At 37.2% G+C, this 25,866-nt stretch overlaps 1 protein-coding gene across 4 annotated transcripts in view; it reads left to right on the top strand.

The window, feature by feature from the left end:
• LOC129264165 (anaphase-promoting complex subunit 1-like) overlaps positions 1–25,866 on the top strand; it is a 64,834-nt gene that overhangs the window by 18,425 nt on the left and 20,543 nt on the right. For all 4 annotated transcript variants that reach the window (XM_064102832.1, XM_064102834.1, XM_064102835.1 and 1 more), the window contains exons 17-37: positions 640–849; positions 2,612–2,682; positions 3,499–3,587; positions 5,396–5,544; positions 5,819–5,897; positions 6,445–6,740; positions 7,784–7,977; positions 8,760–8,837; positions 10,358–10,447; positions 11,138–11,249; positions 11,364–11,504; positions 13,491–13,540; positions 14,269–14,453; positions 14,884–14,975; positions 16,319–16,405; positions 17,671–17,798; positions 18,701–18,779; positions 19,442–19,516; positions 21,240–21,316; positions 22,053–22,143; positions 22,855–22,908. In XM_064102832.1, coding sequence (XP_063958902.1) covers positions 640–849; positions 2,612–2,682; positions 3,499–3,587; positions 5,396–5,544; positions 5,819–5,897; positions 6,445–6,740; positions 7,784–7,977; positions 8,760–8,837; positions 10,358–10,447; positions 11,138–11,249; positions 11,364–11,504; positions 13,491–13,540; positions 14,269–14,453; positions 14,884–14,975; positions 16,319–16,405; positions 17,671–17,798; positions 18,701–18,779; positions 19,442–19,516; positions 21,240–21,316; positions 22,053–22,143; positions 22,855–22,908 — 2,427 coding nt within the window. The remainder of the gene's footprint in view (positions 1–639; positions 850–2,611; positions 2,683–3,498; positions 3,588–5,395; positions 5,545–5,818; positions 5,898–6,444; positions 6,741–7,783; positions 7,978–8,759; positions 8,838–10,357; positions 10,448–11,137; positions 11,250–11,363; positions 11,505–13,490; positions 13,541–14,268; positions 14,454–14,883; positions 14,976–16,318; positions 16,406–17,670; positions 17,799–18,700; positions 18,780–19,441; positions 19,517–21,239; positions 21,317–22,052; positions 22,144–22,854; positions 22,909–25,866) is intronic.

Below are 25,866 nucleotides of genomic sequence, written 5' to 3'. Positions count from 1 at the left end.
AAGACAGGGCTATGCACATTTCGAATTAGTCGATTCAAAATAAAATAATGAGAGGGGAGTACAGGAAGGGGAGCATGCCACAACATTCTTTAAAGTTTTTCTGATTTTGAAGATGAATTTACAATTGTAAATTCATAGATTCACAGATTTTGTTGAAATATCCAAGGCAACTGCATGTACCTCACATACTTTTGCAGTTAGGCTCCTCACTATCCATTCCAAGTATAACAAATTTGCATTGCCTTTTTTAATTTTACTTAGATTAATTTGGGGATTAGTTCGGGGGAGTGTTTCATCAACATTTTCATCCGACAAGTTGTCAGATCTGACATCTTTCTCTGATGTTGATTGGCTGAGAGGTACTGTTACTATGGTAACTGTCGGATAAAATGGGACTTGTCGGATAAAACGTCCGACAAGTCCTTTCATGAAACGCCCCCCTGATGTCCGTACCTCGGTACTGTTTTATAAATGTTTTCATCGTTACTGACAATGTCAGTGAAATTTTGGGGTTTCCGTTGACTGAGGAGCACTATTATCTATTGCTAAAATAACTTTCAATGAACAAAACAATTTGTCAATGATGACCAACCTGTGTGAATCAAAGCACCGATGTTATGAATTTCCTTCCATTGCCAGGACTGGGAATATCTCTTTTCCTCGGACTACCACAGCAAGGTGAAGGATAACTTCCCAGCATTCGGCCACCCTGATAGGGCGCCCTCGCCCAGTGCAAAGGACACGGAATCGTCCAACGACCCAGCGACTAACCGTAAACCCCTGGAATCCTCGGCGCTTCTCTTCACTCAAATACCTGGGCTGGCGTTTGTTCTTCATCTTGTTTACGAGGTAAACAGGGTCCTGTAACATAAAACCTAACGATTGATTGACTACTGTGTATAATAATGATAATAATACACTTCATTTATACAGTGCGTCCCAGAAAAAACGAAACCGAGATTAAGCAATAATTTATCTTACTTTAATCACAAATACAATAGACAAATGACCTACCAGTGTAAAGCTTAGAATCTCCTCTTTCATCTGATATTACTTAGATTATTCCCCATTCATGCATGAGTGAGCATAAACAATTTGAAGAAAGGATACCAAAAACTCAAAAAGAAAATCACATGCCTAAAAAGTTCAATATCTGCTCTTTTATTAGATACCTTAATCACAAAAAATGGTCAAGAAGTAAAAAAGTTATGTTCCCTCGAAACAATGCTTGTATTTCCATAATTTCATTAAATAAACGAGTTTTCACTGGTTACCCACAGAAGCTATCGCATGGTAAACAAAAGACTTAATGCATGGCTGATCGTCAACAAAACGGAGTGTCAAGTAAGTTTGAACGCTAGCCTGTAGAACCTCTTAATTTTATGAAATTGTTGAAATTCAAGCCTTATTTCAAATAACCAGCACTTTGTTATTTCTTGACCATTTTCTGTAATTGAGGTATCAAATTAAAGAGCAGATATTGAACTTTTTAAAAATGTGGTTTTCTTTTTGAAACCCAGATACAGCCCGCCAAATGACTTTTTGGTATCCCCTATTCAAATTGTTTTTGCTCACTCATGCGTGAATGAGAAATAGTCTAAGGAATTTCAGATGAAAGAGGAGATTCTAAGCTTTACAATGGTAGGTCATTTGTCTATTGTATTTGCGATTAAATTATGATAAATCACCGATAAATCCCGGTTTCGTTTTTTGTGGGATGCACTGTATAGTGCCTTTTCATCAGATACAAAGCACATTAAAAAAAGAAAGAATAACAGAAACACGAATAGGGAGTATAAAACATAAGAAAAATAACTACAAAAATTATGAACATTATGGCGAACAGACAGAAAATTTAGAACAGTTAAGTCTTGAGACATTTCTTAAATGAGGAAAGTGTTGGGAAAGTCTTTAATAAAGGCGGCAAGGAGTTCCATGTTTTGGGGGCAACGGTAGAAAAGGCCCTATCCATTATTTGTTTAGCGGTACGAGGCACAACAAGAGTATTATGGGTGGCTGAGCGTGTGTTGTATTTGGATGTGTGGTGTGTGTGTGTGCAAGAAGATCAGCTAAGTAAGTTGGGGATTGATTGTTAGAGTTAAGGTCTTATGTATGATACGATCATTAACATGGAGCCAGTGGAGATCATTTATGAGAGGAGGAGAATGATCAATCGTAAAAACCAGCACCACAAGCAATAACAAATCCTGGTGATGCCCTCATTTATCCATATCCATGTTTTAGTGTTCGAAATATGAAATAAACATACTTCGAAAATTTTGCCTGATCGATCATGGGCCCGGCAGCCACTGTGCAGCGCAAGATAAAGTTTAATATAAACGATAAGTTTGATTTTGATGATGTAGAAATGTGTCTCATGCTATGAACTGTTAGAGATTTATATAAATTAACAATATCATTTCTATCGTGATATAATGTTCTCTTCTTTATTTATTTATTTATTTATATATTTGTTTATTTATATTTATTCATTCATATATATGAATTAGATATAGTGGTATCCATTAATAGATGTTGAAGAAATCAATCCTATCTTTCACATTGAAAGAAATATAATGCTAATTTGTCATTCTTTATTTTCCCCCTTTAGGAACTGAAATTGAACAAGTTTTCGAAGGAGGATGTGAAGGAATTGGTTGTCGTTCTCAATCATCTAGCATGGTAAATCATTTTCATTTATTTCGTCCTAAATATTGGTATGTTTTGATCACTAAATATATAGAATTTATGCCAGCCATTCAAAAATCATGCAATTAAGCTGAATCGTTTCAATCATTTGTTTCTCTGTTATCAAAGCACTAAAAAGACTCTTGTGTTTCAGTGATATCTATGATTATGACCAGCGTTTTTAAGGGAAAAAAAAAACACATTTTAGAGAACTATTGTGGGCCATTCTTGGTCAAGTGTGTGACCGAAATTGACTTATTGACTTATATTAGTTACAAATTGAAAAACTTTACAGATTGATATCCAATTATGGTGATTTTGAAAGTTTAATCTCATTTTGAAATTCACAGGATTTCAAATGAAATTAAACTCTCAAAATCATGCTTTATGTGAAGTCACACACATGACCCACTTCTTTTGACCTCTGACCTTGAACCTGCATATTGGAGACAGCAAAGAATATTTTCAAATGATCGCCGACTAAATATGTTAATGTCATGTAACCTTTGGATTACTAAATCTCTAAAAAAAATTTAGATTTATAACTAATTAAATTCACGATTTGTCATAATTTCGGTCACACACGTGACCAAGAATGGCCCTTTTCCTTATTTGCCAAATAATTTTTAACCAATCAAAAGCACAAAGTGTCAATAGCTGTGTATGCAACCTGTTAGTGTTACTTCTACATTGAAGATAGATGATGTTGGCAAGTATTGTGTTTATTTCTTTTGTAATTTGCTATGTAACTTACTTTGTTTATATTTACTCCCTCAACTACCTCCCCCCTTTTTTCCCCCATGTAAACAGTGAGTTGGATTGGTGTCAGTACCAAGACTACTATCTCAGAAACCACCCAAACCTGTTCAGTTCAACACCAGAGAAAAGCTTAACACCAGGTATTTTGTTTCTTTTACTTATGTTAAAGGTAAAGTCCACCCCAGAAAAAAAATTAATTTAAATAAATAGAGAAAAAGTCATAACTTTCTTATTTCACATCCGATTTTGATGAAATTGTCAGTGTTATGCTTGTTGGATTTTTCTCTTTTTATTCTAATCAAACTTTTGATGGGGTGGACTTGTCCTTTAATCTTCAAACCTTGCTGTTCCATCACCCTCGCCGCCAACATCCGAAACTCATTACATAAAACTTTATCAAAACAAGTTTTCAATTACAGTTTAAAGCTACTAAAATCCTTCAATCTGATTGGCTGATAGTAAATTTGTTTTAGAATTAGAAATAATCATAAAGTCTTTATTAAACAGGACCTTTTAATGTACATGTATTTCATGAAATAACTTGTTAGAGAAACACATAACAATATTGCATTATGATTTAATTGTTGCCATTTTAGGGGGAATATTCTTGATTTGGGTCACTATCCTGAAGTATTGTCTATCTATGTTTTTCAGTTCAGTTCATTTATTTATCTTTCTTTCATATATCCTTCATAAGTATATTCTATATTTTTACCTTTGCTCATATTTATTGGCATCGTTTGGCAAGGGCTGCTGCGATAGTTGATGCCTGCAGTTTAATTGACATTATTACCAATATAGGTCTATTTTAACCTTGCATTAAAACTGCATATTTTGGTCTGCATAACTTGCTTGTGCAATACCAGATCATATTGCATGATGCACCAAACTCTGATGAATTCACTACTGGCGTATGTAGAAAACTTGCTGCGTATTATTGTGCCGTATGGTACCATGTAATGAAGAATGATCACTGAAGATAAAGATTATACTATATCGGAGGGATTTCTTTATGGCTAACAAAGACATTCCACTTATAAGGGTCAATATTGCAGGAATTATAGATGAGTGCAACAAATGGTCCTCTAACTCGTGGAATATGTTTTGTTATCCCATTCAACATGATATAGATTTTCAGCGTTAGTATGCTATCATTATGACCATTATATTCATCAACAAAAATAACATAAACCTTTGATCTAACAGTGGCCGCGGAAGCAGGGGGGGGGGGCTTCAGCCTCCCCCCCCCCCCCCCACTTTCCAAAACCGTGTACAAAAACATAAAAATGACCATTTGATTGTGATTTTTTGCATGGTCAGCCCCCCCCCCCCCCACTTTTGGCTCAGCCCCCCACTTTGAAAACCGTTCCGCGGCCCCTGTCTAATAAGATCAGAAATCTAATTCACTGTTATCACCACATACCCATCAACAAATATGACATAAGCCTTTGATCTTATAGCATAAGAAGTATAAAGGCCTGGTCCCACTGGCGGACGGATACAAAACGTATTCATAATGGATACAGCGGACAAGAATTTTTTTAGGTGGTGCCATTTGTTTTCATCCGCTCCAGACAATGGACAAATGGGCGAACAATGAAATTACAGTTGCTCAATGGATATAGAGCATATGAAACACGTATGCAAAGAGTACACAACGGATATATAACGTTTTCCAACAGATGGCAAGATTCTTTTCCGTTTTACATCCTCTCTGCCTCCTTAAGTGCACTGGGACCAAACCTTAATTCACTTTTACTCTCGTTATTATGCTCATAAAAAAATATGACATTGTTCATATATCAGAAGAAGTACAATTAATATCAATATCATTAGAAGTATGATCCAATGTTATCATCATTATATTTGTCAATAAATATGACAAAACCCTTTGTATTATCATTATATTTATTAATAAATAATTGTTTGCTCTTAATGTAATATTCAGAAATGAAGAAAGATCTCCAGGTTCCTACGTTCTGGACCCCTCTACCCCCTAGCATCCATCGGTACCTCTACAACTACATCAGGGGGGCAAAACAGGACCCCTTCCCGGTCTTGTCAGGTCTTTGCACCAGAACCAGTGAGGCAGTTTCTGTAAGTACAGTCAAAACCTTCTATGCACGTGGCCCGTTTCATAAAACTTGTTATAATAATAAATTTGCAAAACAGTTCATGAATGAAACTTGGACATACATGTAAGCTTAATCAAGTATTACTGAAAATCCTGCCTGAATTTCAAGTCACATGACCAAGGTCAATGAACTTTGACCATGTTGGGGGTATTTGTTGAATTACCATGATCATAACTTTGAAAGTTTATGGATCTGATTCATATAATTAATAATTTAATTATTTTATATCTCTACAGCTTTATATGCTTTGCAAGGATGAAGGTATCCCTGACATAGCAGGCACACACAGACTCAGTAGAAGACAGTCTGTCAGTGGTAAGAAATATACTTGACAATTGATGTGTATTGTATAGTGATATTGTTAGGAGGAGAAGAAGGGATGGTAGGACTCGAAAGTAGTATGTTGTGGTAGTATTAATAGTTAATTTTTCAGAAATTCTTACTCTTACATCTGAGGATATTTGGTGCCCTTTCTCTGTAATATATATTTTTTTACTTTTTATAAAAAAGGCCCACAACACCACAAATTTAGGCCTTACACAGTCATATGATTTATTTTGTATTACTTATTCCATTATTATCAAATGTTGTTGTGTGTTGTTGTTTTTTTTCTCATTCTCTCAATTTAAAGTAATTCCTTTTTACAGGAGACCTGCACCATACATGCTCTGCTTTTCCCCCCTTTTCATTATTGTCCTTATTTTTAATAATTGTACTTTGTTGCATGTTGTTCTATATACATATTGTTAATTATGTGAATGAATGTCATATTACTATATCATCATTGTAAAGACAGAAAACTGGAAGTGGGAAAATACGATCAATTATATGTGAATACTCCCCTTTCCTTTCCCCACGCCAGCCTTCCCATCGGATCTCAATTCCATGGACGGCCTGAACGCTTTCCTGCTGCGCTACCCCGACCTCCCTCCGTCCCAGCGGACAGTGGTCTACATGAGCCAGCTGGGGTACACCCTGGCCACCCTCAACTCCTTCCCTGTGGGCGTGGCCCTGCCCCTGATGGAGGCCATCTCTCAGAGTCGGGATGCCCCGCCCTCCAGCTGGCCCAAGGGGGCGTACGACCTCCTCTGCAGGCAGGACCTCTCCAACCAGGTCGAGTGGCTTTCAGCGTCCAGTAAGAAACATCACAGGTCGAAGGTGAGAGATATGAGGTCAAGAAGAACATTCATCCTGTGTAGTAATGTGTTCCATAGTGTTGTTGGTCAGGAGAGCATGTATTGAAGAGCTTGTCAGTGACTTTTACTCACAACTGTTTTAAGACACTGAAAATCCTCATCTCATTGATTTGCATACAGCAAATTCATCAGTGAAAATCACAAAGACCTTTATGGAAAGCTTTCTTGTGGAGGAGTACCTGGGGGTCGTTTCATAAAGCTGTTCGTAAGATATGAGCGACTTTAAGAATGACTAGTGATCTCTTCTTACGCGCTAAATCATCGCCAATCAATATACCATTTACCACAATAAAGGATCACCAGTCGTTCTTAAAGTCGCTCTTAACTTACGAACAGCTTTATGAAACACTCACCTGGACTGTTGAGAAGAAGGTTAAGAGTTCCAATTCCAAATTTTTAAACCTAGCAGAGGAGGGGGGGGGGGCATTGGATTTATACATGAAATCATGTTTTTGAGGTCTGGGCCCCGTCTTACAAAGAGTTACGATTGATCCAATCAATCATAACTATATGGAAATCCATCAGTGTCATAATTTTTTCTACAGGAAATTTGCACAATGTCCTTTGCACAGTGAATTTTCAAGAAAACAATGAATGCATGAATATACATCATCTTTTGAAATATTTTTAACAAACATGCATAATTGATGTTGACGTTGCTGGCCGTCCATAGTTGTGATTGATCTGATCAATCGCAACTCTTTGTAAGACGGGGCCCTGATATGCACTTACATGATGCTACCTATTTTCGTACCCTCCTACCCAGGCATCTCAGCAGTTCTGCTGGACTTAAAAGAAAATAGTCCTGAAACGACATTGCGCAAACCTCTCACTTTAGTGATGTGTGACCACCAAAAAATTGTTGAGGGGGACATGATGGCCCCTCCTCCCCGCCACCTAGGACTATTAGGGTTAATTTATTCATATCATTTTTTACTAAATTTGGAAGCATTGAGAAGTATTCCTTCCTCTTATGACTTGATTCATTTCTTTTCCCACCCTCAGATGCACTGTGGTTCACAAGGGCTTGGTCTCAGCACCATGGCAACCAAACAAGAAGAGCGAGATGGGATGGAGCATCTGGACCAGGAGCTCCTTCGGCTCCGGTTCCCCGACGACCTCCGCGTCCAGGAGGTGAGACGTCTCCTCCAATCGTCAAAGCCTGTCACCATCGCTCTCACTCAGAAACCAGAGACAAGGTCAGGAAAGGTCATCATCCTCTGATGGAGAATTATATGTATATGTTATGGTCTGATATTGAATGCTTCATATATTTAAAATCTTTCATATCAACTTGTACATTCAGAATTCAGAAACAAGGTCAGTAAAGGTCATTATCATGGAAAGCAGAATTATATTGACGTGTATATGTTGTGGTCTGATATTTAATGTTAGGCCCATGCATATTTACAATCTTTCCATTAATATGAATACTTTTTTTCCTTCATGTAGCTTTTTTCTCACTCAGAAAACCAAAAATGAGGTCAGTAAAGGTCATCTATATCTGAAGTGAAATTGTATTTACATGTGTATGTTGTGGTCTTCTATTAATAAATGTTATATGTATTTACAATCTTTTCAACAATTAAAACCTTTAAAAAAAAATGTTTTCTAGTCTTTGTCTCACTCAGAAACCAAAAACAAGGTCAGTATAGGTCACCATCTGAAGCAGAATTATATTTAAGTCTATATTTTGTGGTGTGATATAGAATGCTATGCATATTCACAATTTTGCCATCATCATGTAATACATTTTTTTTAAAGAAACGTTTTATCTAGCCTTTGTGTCACTCACAAATCAGAAAAGAGGTCAGTAAAGGGTCTCTAAATCTGAAATAGAATTATATTGACATGTATATTTTGCAGTCCGATATCGAATGCCTACATACATTTATGATATTTTCATCAAGTAATACCTTTTTTAAAGAATTTTTTTTCTGACTCTTTATGTTCTCTCTTGTAACCCCCCTTCTGTATTTAGTGACCATGAGTTCATCGAAGAACAAGAGCTACATCTCTTACTGGTCTCTCAACGAACAATGGCTCTTCCAGTTGGCAGGTACACCACCCCGAGCAATTAAGTCGTCGGCGGTCATCCGAATCGTCGTATCACACATAGAACGGTGCACACCCATTTCAGAGAAAATCAACTTCAAAGCTTACTGTAGTTTTCACACTTAGTTCCCCAGCCTTACAACATATTGATTGCTAGAAAAATACATGGTTGGAAAGACCAAGAAAATTGCTTGACATTGGTATCTTTATTTTTCCACAAAACCAAGGATCTTAGAAAATATCGCAAAACAGCTTCATGCCTATAATTTCGGTTTCAGCCATAGAAGATACAACAACCCTGACCGCGATTTCAATGCGCGCAATCAGTCAAAACGTTATATCGCTTTTTCATGTGCAAAGTCAATGCAGTGTCGATATGACGGATTGACTGACCGCGCATTTGCATATTTAGTGCGCGTAGTTGTTGCTTTGCTACAGTACACCTTTCCTATGGGATTTGCGCTTTTTATCAACAATTTGCATGGCATCGCCGGGAAAATCCCCACATATATCAGAAACTAAAATTAATTGCTGCCTAGAAATTTAGTTATGAATAGAATAGGACTTTCGTATTCTGCAAAAATCTCAAAATCGCTTTTTTGACCAAAATGGACTGATACGATGGTTCGGATGAACACCGACGAAATAAGTTAGAGCATCAATCTCTTTCTCCATGTCACATTCAACTTGACCTTCATATATTTTTTTCGGCATACAATATTGTGTCAGTCCCGATTTCCATTGAAATCATCTCAAAGAAAAATTGATTATCAGTAGTGGAAACGTAAGTCATGAGGCTTGCACTTAATAAATGCTGACTCGTACATGATATGCAACGTGCAATCTTATTCTATTATTTCTTTGTATATCTACATAAACCTTGATTGAGAATGTGCCACATCAACAAGGATCCCGTAACACAAAGCTTAGCAATCATCGTAGAACTTTTTTTTATGATTGATTGCATTGACGACAATGTACAATTAATCGTGTAGATCAAGCGTGTTATTAATCGCTAACCTTCGTGTTACGGGACCAAGGTCTAACTCATTATATACCTCAAGGGCCCAAATTCACAAAGGTGGTTTTGAAAACCATGAGTTGAATCCATGGTTTATGCGGATTTCCTTTATGAATTACACCTAATTTATCGCGTAGAATAAAAAATTGTGCAATAATGATGCGCACTTTTGTCACAGTGCGCCGAATTGACGTCTGTTTCCATGATTTAGTACGCTATTTTATTCACGAGTCCACTGTTCTGAATTAATGAGTCCACTCTTCAAAACAGTGGACTCATGAATTAAATAGCATACCTAACCATGGCAACATGTGTCGATTTGGCACACTGTGACAAAAACATGTATCATTATTGGACATTTTTTATTGTTCGCGATAAATTAGGCATAATTTATACAGGAAATCTGCATAAACCCATGGGTTCGACCAATGGTTTTCAAAACCACCTTTGTGAATTCGGGCCAAGAAGCTCATTATGAGCGTTGTGTAAATATTTTCTTGCAGGGGCATCTTCACACTCTGCACTTCCAATGCTATCATCACGGAACCTCTTCACATTCCAAAGTTGAACCTCACCGGCAAGGCTCCACCACGGTAAGCAAGTGTGAACTACCAGCGGCCTAGCGTCCTTTGACAAGGCATCAATCCACACTTTACCACTCTCCGCCCAGGTTTAAAAATTGGTTCCCATTAAGATACAAAGGTCTATGCAGTGTGCCTAGCAATTGAGTTTGGAAACTTTTTTTGTGGAATGCTGCCCAGGGAGTGGAGAAAGTCCATACATTGTATGCAGGCTAGCCAAGATCCAATGACTGGGGGAATATATCTGGAGACTGCATAGAGACATTATGATGTATTAAAGCATTATATGAAAGCTGAATTTAGCATAATCAATGCATGAAATCTGCTTCATCATAGTTCAAACCACAGATTCAATATCATCTTTATGAATATGGTCTTTGATTTTTAAGGCCCAATCTTTAAAAACAAGGGGTGCAATTGATTTGTATGATTCTTAACTGTGGAAAGTTAAGTGATTCTAAAATACATTGTTGTAAGGAATTTTGTTGGCAGTGAAAAAAGCAATGTCTGTGAAATCAATGATGCATTCAAACATATATTTCTCATGGTACTCTGCTTGGATATACTCATTCTAGATGACAAATTATGGCATCATTAGCTATCCATAGATGCAATTGATTTCAATCATTCTTTTTGTTTTTAAGAATGAACATTAATATACTAATGAGTTTTTTTTATATTATTTGTTAAATTTTATTACAGGAACAACACCATAAACTTTGTGAACATCGATGTGCCAACCAACATGAATGCTTGGCCCTTGTTTCACAATGGAGTTGCCGCAGGGCTTAAGATTGCCAGAGGAGATAATCAGGTACAGTGACACCTGTCTATAGTTACTTTGTATCATTATGTTTGAATGGAAATGAAATAAAAAATTGAATTTAATGGAATCGAATCAAACATTGTTCATTTAATTCCCATATAGATTGACTCTGCATGGATAGTATACAACAGACCTCAGACGACCGAGTTAGCCAATGAGCATGCTGGATTCCTAATGGCCTTGGGTCTCAATGGCCACCTCTCCAACCTGGATAAACTCAATATACACAACTACCTCTGCTCCGTAAGTCAGACAAAAATGAAATGATATGAGAGTTTGTACTATTTTTTTCTGTTCTGTTTTTGTTTTTGTCAACGTTTCCTAAATTCCTTCGTTCCCCTCTCCATCCGCACTTACAATAATCTCACCATCTGAATTTTCTTTTCTGATCTTTTCTACCGTGCCATCTTCTTTACTTATCGTCTTTACTTTTACATCTGTTTATTGGACAAACATCAACATTATCCTGGAGAATTACCCTTGTAGTTGTCGCTTTCTAATGTAATTTTGTATATTTGTATCTATGCATGTGATATATGTAATATGTAATGATTTCTTACAAATGTTTATTATGTGAGCAAAACAAATTTCCATGTGGACAAACAGATTGAAAGGCGAGAGTCATAATCACTAGACCACATCGCTTATTCTTAAATTAATGTGTATTGTATCATATCAAGTTGATGTTTTCATCTCTGGATATGATTACATCATGAAGCCATGATGAATAGCAGTATGTTTTAAACCCAGTAAAATTGATGAGAGCTACATGTACTTATCTATGATTTGGAATGTGGGAATTTGAGTGTTATGAAAATAATACCAAACATGCTTATATAGCGCATATCACTGCCAAATGCGTCTCTGGTTGTAGGCCCGCAGCCTTTTACAGAGCAGTGGCATTTCAAGAAATGAATTCATGCCAGGTACCCATTTGCCTCACCTGGGTTGAGTGCAGCACAATGTGGATAAATTTCTTGCCGAAGGAAATTACGCCATGGCTGGGATTCGAAACCAAGACCCTCTGTTTCAGTACTCAGTGGTTCAACAACATTGTGAACTTTTATTTTAAAATAATTGGAAATATATTTGTATTTAATCATAAAAGTATGTTAATTTAAGTATGAATTTGAATTTATTAACAAACTGAGCCTTTGCTCATGCCGGACCAGCCCTGTGGAATTCACTACCACAGGAGCTGAAGATCTCGAACTCTGCAACATCCTTTAAGGGCAACCTAAAATTGCATTTGTTCACCAGCAGGTACTAGGTTTGAAGACAGACATTTTTCCTCATTTGTAATTTACCCTTTTTTGTACTTCTCTTTGCTCTCTTCTAAGCGCCTTGAGCATTTAACCCTAAAATGGCCGGGGGGGTTGAATCAACCCCCCCCCCTCAACATTTTCTGCGATCATTCCTCCGTGCGAAATTTTTTGACCGCGCCACTCGCAGAGTTTATACTTTTAAGTCTCGCGCATCTTTTGAGACCAAATTTACGACGCCCGGGTACGCGGTTCCGAAATTACGCAACATTTTGTAAGTGCATGTCAGACCAAAAATTGTTCCAAAACGTGATTTTGTGTACAAAGTCAATGCAAATTGAGTTTTCTCATCTTATTCATAAAGATATGATTATTTTTACTTTAAAGAGCTGAAATCAATTGATTTTAGCATAATTATGCTTCAAAAAGGTTGTGCAATAAATCTGGTGAAAAAAACAAAGAAAAACACAAGGTTGAAAAACAAAGAAATACATAAGAAATTCATAAAACAATAAAATACATAAGAAAATGATTTCCAAACCGAAGTTTTTTTCAAATGTTTTTACCAAAAATTAACATTCTAGGAGCTTTATTTAGTGAATTAGAGCAAAAAGTATGATTTATGCATAAATTAGCATAATTAATTCATATAAAATAAAATCTCATTATTTTGGAAAATTTTACCATACAGCCTTGTAGATAACATCGCACACTACCACCGTGCAAATTTTTGCGGCGATCACGTGGTTGGCGGCCGAGATCTCAGGGGGGGGTTGAATCAACCCCCCCCCCCCCCCCCCCCGGCCACAGAACAGCCAAAAAAAGCCCGGCCTAGTTAGGGTTAATCAAAATGGAAAAGACGCTATAGATATTCATATAATCATATGTATTATTATGTATTATTATTTTCACTTCAGTATGTAATTATTTCAGTAATGAGATTTCTTCCTTATTCCTCCTTATTCAGGGTCATGAGATGACGAGTGTGGGGCTTCTCCTTGGACTTGCAGCTGCAAAGTAAGCATCAACATAAGTCACTGAATTATTTTTGATAACTAACATTCTAAAAAAAATTATTATTTGTGGAAATGATGACTCATGTGTAGTTGGTGATTTTCACAATATCTTTATACAATATAGAAAGTGCATACATTATGTCGGAGCAAGCCAAGATCTGATGACCGGGATTATAAATATATCTGTAAAGCACTTGAAGATATTTTTTTGATGTATTATCACTATATAAAACAGAATATTATTGTTAACTGTTTTGTTTTTCAAATTTCGAATTCAGTTATTTCCTACAGAAAAATATAATACATATATAATTACATTCAGTAGTATAAATGAAACATACATGAAATTGTAGACAATTTACAATATATGATAATATAATAATATATATAGATGTATATGATAATATATAATTTATGATAAATATATTATATGATAATATATAATATACATAGATGTATTATGAGTAGATGTCTTGAGATAAATTCTTGCAAGATTTGCAGACTTTTTTTTCTCTCTCCGCTTGAAAATTTATAATTTGCTGTAATTGCAATATCTATTTCTGCTTTCAGACGAGGTACGATGGACGTCACTACCACCAAGGTCTTGTGCATTCACATCAGTTCCTTGCTACAGGGGGAAAAAATGCAGTATTTGCAGACAAACCTTTTGTTTTCTCCATTTGAAAATTGATAATTTGCTGTAATTGCAATATCTATTTTTGCTTATAGACGAGGTACGATGGACGTCACTACCACCAAGATCCTATGCATCCACATCAGTTCCTTGCTACCTCCCACGTCCACCGAGCTCGACGTACCTCACAGCGTCCAGGTGGCAGCCATCTTGGGAACGGGCCTCGTCTATCAGAAGACAGCACACAGACATGTTGCCGAAGTGCTGCTTGGGGAAATAGGTGAGTTATTTTTTCATGTTTCATATTACATGATGATGACGATGATGACGATGATGATGATGGCGATGATGATGACGATGATGGTGATGATGATGACGACGATGACGATGATGATGTTGATGATGACGATGATGACGATGATGGTGATGATGACATTGGTGATGATGATGATGTTGATGATGACGATGATGATGATGAAGATGACGACGATGATGATGACGATGATGGTGATGACGATGATGACGACGATAATGACGACGATGGTGATGATGACGATGATGTAGTTGACGATGATGACGATGATAATGACGATGATGATGATGATAATGACGATGATGATGATGTAGTTGACGACGACGATAGTGATGGTTCATCCCTGAACTCTACTCTCATGATTTTCTCATTTGTAACTCTTTGACTGATTTAACAGGTCGTCCTCCAGGACCCGAGCTGAGTAACTGTACCAACCGTGAATCGTACTCACTCGCTGCCGGGTTAGCCCTTGGTATGGTCACACTAGGGGTAAGGATGATCTCTTCCCTCCCCCCCATCCCCATTTGTCTCCCTTGGTGATACGACAATTGCTCCTGCGACATTTGCTCCGGTCTTGATATCTCAGAGGGCAAAGGGTTAGAGTTAGGATTGTAATAGAGTTTTTGGCTCAGAATCATGTAAAGATAATGATTAGTTTATGGAGGTTCGATTTTATGTTTGGCTTAACGTGCAGATTTTCCATCGGAGCAATTGTCGCCTGAGCAATGTCATGGAACTGTCTCCCTCACCCACTCTCCCCTTCTTACCTTCGACCTCTCTTTCCCTCCCTTCTTTCTGTCATTCTCTGTCTCAACTTTTCTCCTATCTGTCTCTGTTTCCTCCTCTCACCTTCTCTCCCTTTCTCCAGTATCTTTCTCTATAGCTATCTGATATTTTGTATTAATCCCCACTCTCCATTTCTCATCTTCTCTCTTCTCTGTCTCTATTTCTTCCTCTTACCTTCCATCCTCATCCCCAGCTATCTTATATTTTCTTATCTCCACCCTCTTTTCACTTACTGTCTAATCATTTCAGCCTGTCTGTGTTTTCCTTCCCTCATCTTTTCTCCCTTTCCCCAGTCTTTTTCTATATTACTATCTCATATTTTGTATTAAACCCCTTTTATTCTCGGACTTTCTCATCTCCTCTCTTTCTGTCTCTATTTCTTCCTCTAACCGTCCATCCTCATCCCCAGCTATCTTATATTTTTCTTATCCCCACCCTCTTTTCACTTACTGTCTAATCATCTCATCATTTTCACCTGTCTATGCTTTCCTTCCCTCATCTTCTCTCCTCTTCTCCAGTCTCTTTCTCTGTAACGATATCATATTTCCTCCCCATTCCCTCTCATCCCTCACCCCACCTCTCTTTTTTACTCCTTTCAATCTAAATTTCTATTCCTCATTATTGTTTTAGTTTTATTCAAAGAATCTTTTAATCTGGTTTTTCAAACTTCTGAGCAAGAAAATGAATATGGTTGATTGAATACACAAAATTTGTCAGGAGGGTCTTCTCTCTATTTTTTTTTAGATCAGTAGGTAGATAGATAGATAGATAGATAGATGTAGATAATAGATAGGTTGATTGGTTTTAATTTCTTAAATGAAGTCAGATAATTGTCTTTAGAAAGGAAAGTGGAGGAAAGAAATATTTAAGAGAACAATTATAAAGGTAAATACATATATGTATATAACCAGGTTCCACAACGAGGGCATGTATATGATCATAAAACAAAGAAGAGATAATTTTGGTGAAAAGATTAATGTTAAAAAGATGGTAAGGAAATGGTAATATTGAGTTTCTTTTTCTTTTTTTATTTGTTCATTGTGCAGCGTGGTAGTGGAGCTGTGGGACTTTCAGACCTGAACATACCGGATCAGCTATATCATTACATGGCTGGTGGACACAAGAAAAATCTGGTGAGGATGCTCAAGCCGTGGTGTCCAACATGTAATGTGATTCACGTTTGATTCACTTGATAATTGATTTACTTGATGTTAGTTGAAGGGGGGCCGAGTATGGTAATCATTTAATTGTAGGTAAAACTATATAACTGACATGAAGCAGGGTGCTACATAAGCACTTGCCCGATTGCCTGGGGCAAGTAAAAGTTAGAGTCAGGCAAGTTTTTTTAAGTAAAGACCAGAACTACTTGCCCGAATTGGGCAAGCAAAATTCTCATAGAATGACCAAAATTAGGGTCGATATAATATGATATTGACCATAATTTTGGTCATGGCAGGCAAGATAAAATCACCTTGGAAAAAGAAATGCAATAACAAGGTAGATCAGTTCATGTCAAAAAAAGAGAAAAAAGGTCAATGGTTTATAAAACCACAAAACTTTCTTTTGAAGAGGTAAAACTTTTTTTTTCAAGGATTTTTTTGGGGCAAGTGAAATAGATTTTTGGGCGAGTATATTCCAACTATTTAAAAATTTACTTGCCCGACTGGATAAGTGCTTCTAAAAAGTTATGTAGCACCCTGCATGAGGAAATATGAAATAGTACAAATTAAGGATTACTTGCCATATTCTTAGAATATCATTTATCTATTTATCTTAAAAAGGAAAATATTGTTGTAACCATGCCTAATTCGTGCCCCATATTCTTTCATCTAGCTGTACTTGTTATGTAAAATAATAAAGTTAACTTTGATAAGAGTATGCAACTACAGTATACCATTACATGACATTGAACTTTGTCATTTCTCATCTTGCTTGAAAGATAATTGTATCAAGCAGGACAGGGGCCTGTTTCATAAAGGTTTATAATCATAGTAACTTTGCTACTATTGTAACTAACATAGAAACCTTGATTGTGATTGGCTGCTTAGCCCTATTGCCATGATAAGTCTGTTATGAAACTGACACCAGGGCCTTGTTTTGCAAAGAGTTATGATTGATCCAATCAACTCAGCTGTATGCAAATAATTTGTTTATTAGAATTTTGCACAATGGCCTTTGTAAACAAAGAGAAGCACTCTGAAGTTTGAAGAAAACAATGAATGTATGAATATACATCACATCTAGAAAATATTTTGAAACAAACATGCATTTTAGATGTTGACGTTGCTGGCTTTCTATTGCCGCGATTGATCAAATCAATCGCACTGCCTTGTAAGACGGGACCCAGATCGCCAGAGTTGATTTTATTTCTTTCCTTTCTTGTCTTCCTTGCCTACAGAGTGGCCACAACAGAGAGAAGAAATCACCATGTTATCAGATACGAGAGGGGGATCAGGTCAATCTTGACGTGACCTCACCCGGAGCGACCCTTGCCCTGGGTCTTATGTTCCTACAAACAGGCAATAGGTTAGTTTAAATCTGGTCACTAAACCCTAAAAGGACCCTCGACGCTCCACACGATATTTCTGAAACGCAAAAAGATAGCGCCGCAGAATTTTATGACTTTTTTCTGTGAAGTCTCGCGCAAGTTTTGAGACCAAATTCGCGACATACGGGTTTAGCATCGCGACGTCACGTGACTTTTTATGAGACAAGGTCATGCCGAAAATGGCTCATTCTTATACTTTGTGTACAAAGTCTATGGGAGATGAAATTCATAATAGGGTGATTATTTTTAGTTCTAATTGGTCTGCTTAATTAATTTAGTGTTTTATTTAGTTGTTAAATTGTCTAATAATTTCCATTGAAAAAAACAATGAAAAACAAAAGATGAAAAAACAAAGACATACATAAGGAAAAAATTGGCTTTTGCAATTTTTCTTTGTGGAAACCTTCAAATTAGATTACAAAGATGACATCTACAAAAAAAGAAGAAAATTTGAAGTGAAATTACGCATTTTTCTCATTGACTTTCCTGGGCGGGCAATAAATTGGGTCCGTGGATAAACAATTGTAAACTTATTGACCGACCGTTTGATCACAGTCATAAGCAAGCAATTATGTATTGAAATTGCCCTGCTCAGATGCCTGATATGGTTAATAATATTAAGTGAAGCCTTAGCTGTGTCACCATGATTAGAGGGTATGGTTACAAATAATTCAAGATATCGCCTCATACTTGTAACACATTTACTTCACCTGACCGGATAGAAACAAGAACAGAATGGTGACTTATTATCTGGTGTAGTATTAGATACATTGTGCATCATTCAGGAAGTAATAAGGTTCATAGTTTTGTTGGATATTTAGCTGAGGACTATTATATAATATTCGTATGATTTTTTGTCGTTATTTTCATCTGTTTACAGAGCTGTTGCTGATTGGCTAGCTGCCCCCGATACCCAGTCACTGTTAGACATGGTCAAACCAGACTTCTTGCTTCTCAGGGTATGATTATCTCTAAACCCTCCCCCCATCCTCATTACACCCCCCCCCCCTCTCTCTCTCTCTTTCCTCCCCATTAGGGCTGTGGCTAATTGGTTAACAGCCCCTTGTACTCTATCTCCGTCATTGCCAGACATGGTCAAAAACGATTTCTTGCTTCTCTGTAAATTATTGCAACACCCCCCTCCCCTCTCCTTGAAGTAGTTGCTTATTGGCTAGCTGTCCTTTATACCCCCTTCACCACCCCCCCTTCCCCGAGCTCTTTGTTTGGCACCAGCTGCCCCTGATACCCAGCCACTGATGGGTAAGGGATAGGAGAGGAGGGGGAGGAACTGAAGGAAGAGGAAAAGGGAAGGAGAGGGAGGTGGAGAAGAAAGTAGGAGAGGAAAAAAGAAAAGAGGACATGGAGGATAATAATATGCAGAAAGAGAAAGCAGGGGAGGGGGATGAGAAAAAAAGGAGGGAGAGAGAATGAGAAAGAAATGAAGAAGAGGAGGAAGGAAGCAAGAAAGAAAGAAAAGGCTGAAGAAAGGATGAGCTTAATTGGAAAAGAAAGGAAAAAGAAAAGAAGAAAGGAAAAGAGAAAAAAAGAAGGAGATAATGATGGAAGGGTAAAAGATTAATCTTGTTTTCTCTCAAATTATTATTTTCTTTTTTTCTTGTAGGCCATCAGTAGAGGACTGGTTTTATGGGATGACATCAGACCAACCTGTGAATGGGTTGATAGTAATATTCCTCCTGTAAGTATCTCTGGATTCTAATAAGGGTTGCACAAAAATTACCGTCAATTGCAAGTTAAGGTTTGAATCCTGTAATCAATTATAAGCCTTCAGTCAGTTGCACATTTGCACTCAATTCGGTGGATTCACAATATGGAGCGCCATCTATCGGTTGCAGCGGACAGGTCGAAATTTGCAATGCATCATGGGAAGAAGTGAGCGTGCTAGTACTAAAGTGAATGCGTGCATGCGATTATTCAGCGCTTGCTGACACGGCTCGACCGGATATGCTGTTTATTAGGGTCCAGGAGGTAGGAGGGAAATTCGCCCGCGTATTTCTTTGCGAAATTCAGACCGTTTTGGGTGAATTCTTGCCATATGATTTTCATTTTTGAAGCGCTAGCACTGTGTGCTGCCTGCGCTTGCACGCAATGTCGACCCCAAAGTTACAAATTGGCCTGTCCGCTGCTAACCGATAGATGGCGCACCATATTGTGAATCCACCAAATTGCTAGTCTGCTTTTTTAATCGAGAAGTTCAAATTTATTTGCTAATGTTAAAAAATATAAATTTACAACAGAAATTTATAATTGATTGCAAATATTGGCTCACAACACCCCGTTAGACCATCGTAATATGTACAGAATAAGTGGCTTTTCAATATCAACCTATCTTTGTTTTTTTCTGATCTTCATTGTGTGAAATTTTTTCAGAGTTACCTACGGGTTTATCTGAATGCAGACGAGGTTTAGTCCATAACTATTGATAACAATATTGATAATCATGATAATAATTATAATAATGATGATAATGATGATAATTATTACCCTGGTCATATTCCAGATGCAAAAGCATTATTGATGATGGTACATTCCTGCCTGATTCCTATGTACTACGTACATGAATTATTTCCAGCATTTATACTTTATGCTTGATAATGCAAATAATACTGATCCTTAAAGGACAAGTCCACCCCAACAAAAAGTTGATTTGAGTAAAAAGAGAAAAATCCCACAAGCATAATACTGAAAATTTCATCAAAATCTGATGTAAAATAAGAAAGTTATGACATTTTAAAGTTTCGCTTAATTTCACAAAACAGATATATACACATCCTGATCAGTATGCAAATGAGGAGACTGATGACGTCATCCACTCACTATTTCTTTTGTATTTTATTATATGAAATGTGAAATATTCTAATTTTCTCCACATTGTCAAGTGAGACAACGATCAATTCCTCCTGAACATGTGGAATTAGCATTGTTCAATACTATATGGTTCATTCAAGTTGCTCCTTATTGTCACATCTGTAAAAATGAAATATTGTATAATTCAAACAATAAAAAACAAAAGAAATAGTGAGTGAGGGACATCATCGAATGTCCCATTTGCATGTCACTGAGTTGTGCATATCACTGTTTTGTGAAAAATAAGCGAAACTTTAAAATGTCATAACTTTCTTATTTTACATCCGATTTTGATGAAATTTTCAGCGTTATACTAATTTGATTTTTCTCTATAAATTCAAATCAAAATTTTTCTGGGGTGGACTTGACCTTTAATAATTTTTAATAAACTGCTTTTCCCTACCATAGCAAACCTTAAAATTAAGAATCATTGGAAAACAGAGTAGATCTATGTAAACCCAATTCGTTTACTGCTGCAGGCATGTTATTGTGAATACATGATATACAATTAATTTATAATTTGATCCCGTCCTGCATTTCCATGAAATTTCTAGATTGTGAAGAAGTATGCTTTCAAGGCAAACTTAGAGGAGAGCAGTGGCGAGGAGGGAATAGAATATCAGACATTGAGGTAAATATATTGGTTTATACAACTCCCAAGAATGTTCTGTAATCTGATTGGTCCAAATTGGATCACATGATATTCAGCGAATTGCACTATGGCATCCAAAATGCACTATCCTGCACTCTGACGTCAGAGTGCAGGATAGTGCGAGGTCTGGAATTATCTCGAATCATCTAGAATTTAGATCTAATACAGCATTCGGGGCAACTCAGTAACATGAGGGAGGGAGAGGGTTGCATAAAACAAACAATGCACGCATTCTTGTGCATCGAGGACTCAAATAATGAACTCTGTGCCCGACTCGCCAAATGGATATACTGCACTCGGTCCTGCGGACCTCGGTGCGGTATATCCATTGGCTCTTCTCGCTCATCGTTCATTATTTGGCCCTGCATGCACGCGCTTACGTGCATTATTTGTACATTATACTCACTTGATCTACAAGCAGTTGGTCTATCTCTCATAAAGTCTAATACCACATGGGCTAAAACTTTAGACCATATTCTGAAGTCCATTTAGGCCGTGATTAACTCTCTGCTAAAATTATGGCAGGCTGAAAATGTCAAACCTCCGTTTCCTTATATTTACTTTTTTCTTTTCTCATGCTTTAATTGTGGAGAAAGATGTTACTACCATTGACTAAACAAATGAAAGTGAATGGACTTGACTTATTTCACGAAATGTTGAAAATGCATATGTGGCTATATGAAAGTAAACCACCATTTAACTAATTTGTTTACAGCCAAGCTATCTGTAATATAGGAGCAGGGGCTTGCTTTGTATTGGGACTTCGGTTTGCTGGTACTGCCAACAAATGTGCTTATGAGTGTCTGGTGAGTAGACTACTTCATACTATTTCTTTAGAGACTTCACTGACCTTGATTTTCACATCAACAGGACAGACGTATCCCGTACTCCGGTACGGGTGTAGGATTGGAGCTGTGATTTTCCTCATTTCTTTCTCTGTCATCTCCATCCTAGGTTTTAAATTGTGAGACACACCTACTCGACTTTAAATCCTAGTAGATATCCTATTAAAAAAAGACATAGAAAATAAAAAATAAAAAAATATTTGAATCTTACTTTATTCATTTACTTTTTTTTTCAAAGAAAACAAACGTTAATAATATAATATTTATGATGGCAAAAATAGTGAAATTGACTGGTTGCCAAATAAAAAGAAGAACCCCCCCCCCTTTAATGTGATTCTTTAAATGTAATGTACATACAACATGTCCATAATGATCATTTTCTTTTAGAGACCATTTTTGTGTCACCTGTGAGCAGTCTGTTATACAGAGTGGATATACTGACTTTTATTATGTTGATATCAAGAAAATTATTATTGAAACAGTTGCTTGATTGTCTTCCATTTTGAGAAAATTTTATCACAGTGATTTTCACATTTTGATTTTATCTGTGTTTGCAAGAAATTATCTTGGAGGATTTTCTAAGATTTTGATATTGCCAAATACAGTGTAGTCTCTCAACACCCATCCTCCTCAAAAATATATATATTTTTCTCTCTCTGTTTTTTTTTCCAGCTCTCTTATTTGAAGAAACTAATGAACAGAGCTTCTCAGTCCCTTGTGGATGTTGTGAGTATGATGCTTGATAAAATCATCGTGCCTTGATTTTATGAAACTGTGGGCTGTAAATGAAACCATTTCGAACTCAGAAGTATTATCTTCACATCTCTTCTCAATTTTATTAGCATTTCTAAGTTTGTTTGTTTGTTTTTTCTTTCGAGAATGTCTTTATCCCAAATTTCTCCTCAAAACATAATCAAACACACAATTCATGTTATATGTAGCGTGCAGTTTTATACATGACTAGAATTCAAAACTTTAAATAAGCTTAATGTGCATTGATCCATTAATATATACAAGGTAACAATAGAGTTGCTTCACAGAATAACATAATAACAAATAAGTATTCAACAAAGGATCGTGAGCTTGACCAAACAGCAAACTTCAGTAGCAGTGTACATGACATGTATGTGAAAATGGCTACAGTGTGATTTATTTTATTTTATTTAAACACGGTAAAAAGCCTTCGATCAGCCAATGGCTGGTTTTCAGAGATGCCTTGCAATATACAAACAATAAAAAGAATAACAAAAATCATAAAGTAAACTAAGTAAAATAAAAACCTATATACAAAAACCAAAGAGGGAGATGAAACAAAACAAAAACAAAATAAAAACAGAAAAACACAATTGTAACAAAACTAAAAAAAGTATGGTAAAAAAAAGGATAATCAAGATTTCAGGATTTTTCAATTTCAGGTTCAAATAAATTTAGATTTGGTAAAGTGCGAATACGTTCTGTCAATGAATTAAAATCAAGTATTGGCAAGATATAGGCTGCTATTTCTTGCAAAGTCTGTTTTGGGTGTTTTTAAGTTTATTGTTTTTATACAGTGTACAGAGTGGTCAGAGATCCCCCAAAACAAAATGAATTACTACAACAAAATACAGGCTAATACCTGACACTGAATTTGATCTGCCTGCTTCCTGATACACTATTAAAACTGTTGCTAATTCAATTCAATTAATTTTTATTAACCATATGAAAATAATTTAAATACAATGTAAAATAACATATATATATGCCTAAATATAGCAGAACATACAACACATAAATATGATTTATACATTCATGTAAAAGAAAAGCAATAGTACACAAGATACACAATAGTACCGGTACACAAGATACACATACGTGACAATGATATACAGGAATGGAAGAGCAATGTGGATGGGCCACCAGCAGGTGCTCTCAACCACAATAAAATGCTCAATCTCCACTTGTGAAGATAAAGTAAAAACAAAACAAACATAAAAATTGACCCTTTTTGCTACAATTATGAAAAGAAGGCATCAGTTTATTACAACATGTTTTGTATCCTAGTATTCACATACCTCTTGTGATTGCTCAATCTCTGCCAATGAACTGATGAAGGTGAATTAAAAACAAAAGTAAAAAGAAACATCAACATTATAAAATGCACCATGTTGCCAAAATGATGACAATAAATCAAATTTTACTTCATATTCAAACACACATGTAAAGTGGAGTCTGTATGTGGACACGGTGGACAAAAGCATGATTTTTTTTTTCTTCCCCATACCTTGTACATGTAGAAGTATTAAAAATAAGGTCTGACAGAAGGAACAGTGAAAAAAATCGGATCTGAATGTCGGCAGCAACCAACACAACCGGATTCTGGCATGCAGCCACATTTTATCCACTCCTTACGGGCTTTTGCTGCTTCAGGGATGGTCATTCATACAGGTACCCAGTGACCTCAGTCCATTGTCCATCTCTATTCCCTCTGGAGAAGGCACCATGTCAGCAGCCATAAACACAACCGGCTTCTGACATGCAGCCACCTTTGATCAACTCCTTGCAGGCTTTTGCTGCTTCAGGGTTGGTCATCCATAGAGGTACCCAGTGACCTCTGTCCATTGTCCATCTCTATTCCCTCTGGAGAAGGCACCATGTCAGCAGCCATAAACACATCCGGCTTCTGACATGCAGCCACCTTTGATCAACTCCTTGCAGGCTTTTGCTGCTTCAGGGTTGGTCATCCATACAGGTACCCAGTGACCTCTGTCCATTGTCCATCTCTATTCCCTCTGGAGAAGGCACCATGTCAGCAGCCATAAACACATCTGGCTTCTGACATGCAGCCACCTTTGATCAACTCCTTGCAGGCTTTTGCTGCTTCAGGGATGGTCATCCATACAGGTACCCAGTGACCTCTGTCCATTGTCCATCTCTATTCCCTCTGGAGAAGGCACCATGTCAGCAGCCATAAACACATCCGGCTTCTGACATGCAGCCACCTTTGATCAACTCCTTGCAGGCTTTTGCTGCTTCAGGGTTGGTCATCCATACAGGTACCCAGTGACCTCTGTCCATTGTCCATCTCTATTCCCTCTGGAGAAGGCACCATGTCAGCAGCCATAAACACAACCGGCTTCTGACATGCAGCCACCTTTGATCTACTCTTTGCAGGCTTTTGCTGCTTCAGGGTTGGTCATTCATACAGGTACCCAGTGACATCTGTCCATTGTCCATCTCTATTCCCTCTGGAGAAGGCACCATGTCAGCAGCCATAAACACAACCGGCTTCTGACATGCAGCCACCTTTGATCAACTCCTTGCAGGCATTTGCTGCTTCAGGGTTGGTCATCCATACAGGTACCCAGTGACCTCTGTCCATTGTCCATCCCTATTCCCTCTGGAGAAGGCACCATGTCAGCAGCGACCAACACAACCGGCTTCTGACATGCAGCCACATTTGATCAACTCCTTGCAGGCTTTTTCTGCTTCAGGGTTGGTCATCCATACAGGTATCTAGTGACCTCTGTCCATTGTCCATCCCTATTCCCTCTGGAGAAGGCACCATGTCAGCAGCAACCAACAAAACCAGCTTCTGACATGCAGCCACATTTGATCAACTCCTTACAGGCTTTTGCTGCTTCAGGGATGGTCATCCATACAGGTATCTAGTGACCTCTGTCCATTGTCCATTCCCATTCCCATCTT

This window comes from Lytechinus pictus, chromosome 7 (genome assembly GCF_037042905.1).
Source record: "Lytechinus pictus isolate F3 Inbred chromosome 7, Lp3.0, whole genome shotgun sequence".
NCBI classification, from domain to species: Eukaryota; Metazoa; Echinodermata; class Echinoidea; order Temnopleuroida; family Toxopneustidae; genus Lytechinus; species Lytechinus pictus.
The sequence above is the reverse complement of the archived record's forward strand: the minus strand, read 5'-3'. Positions and strand labels throughout refer to the sequence as shown.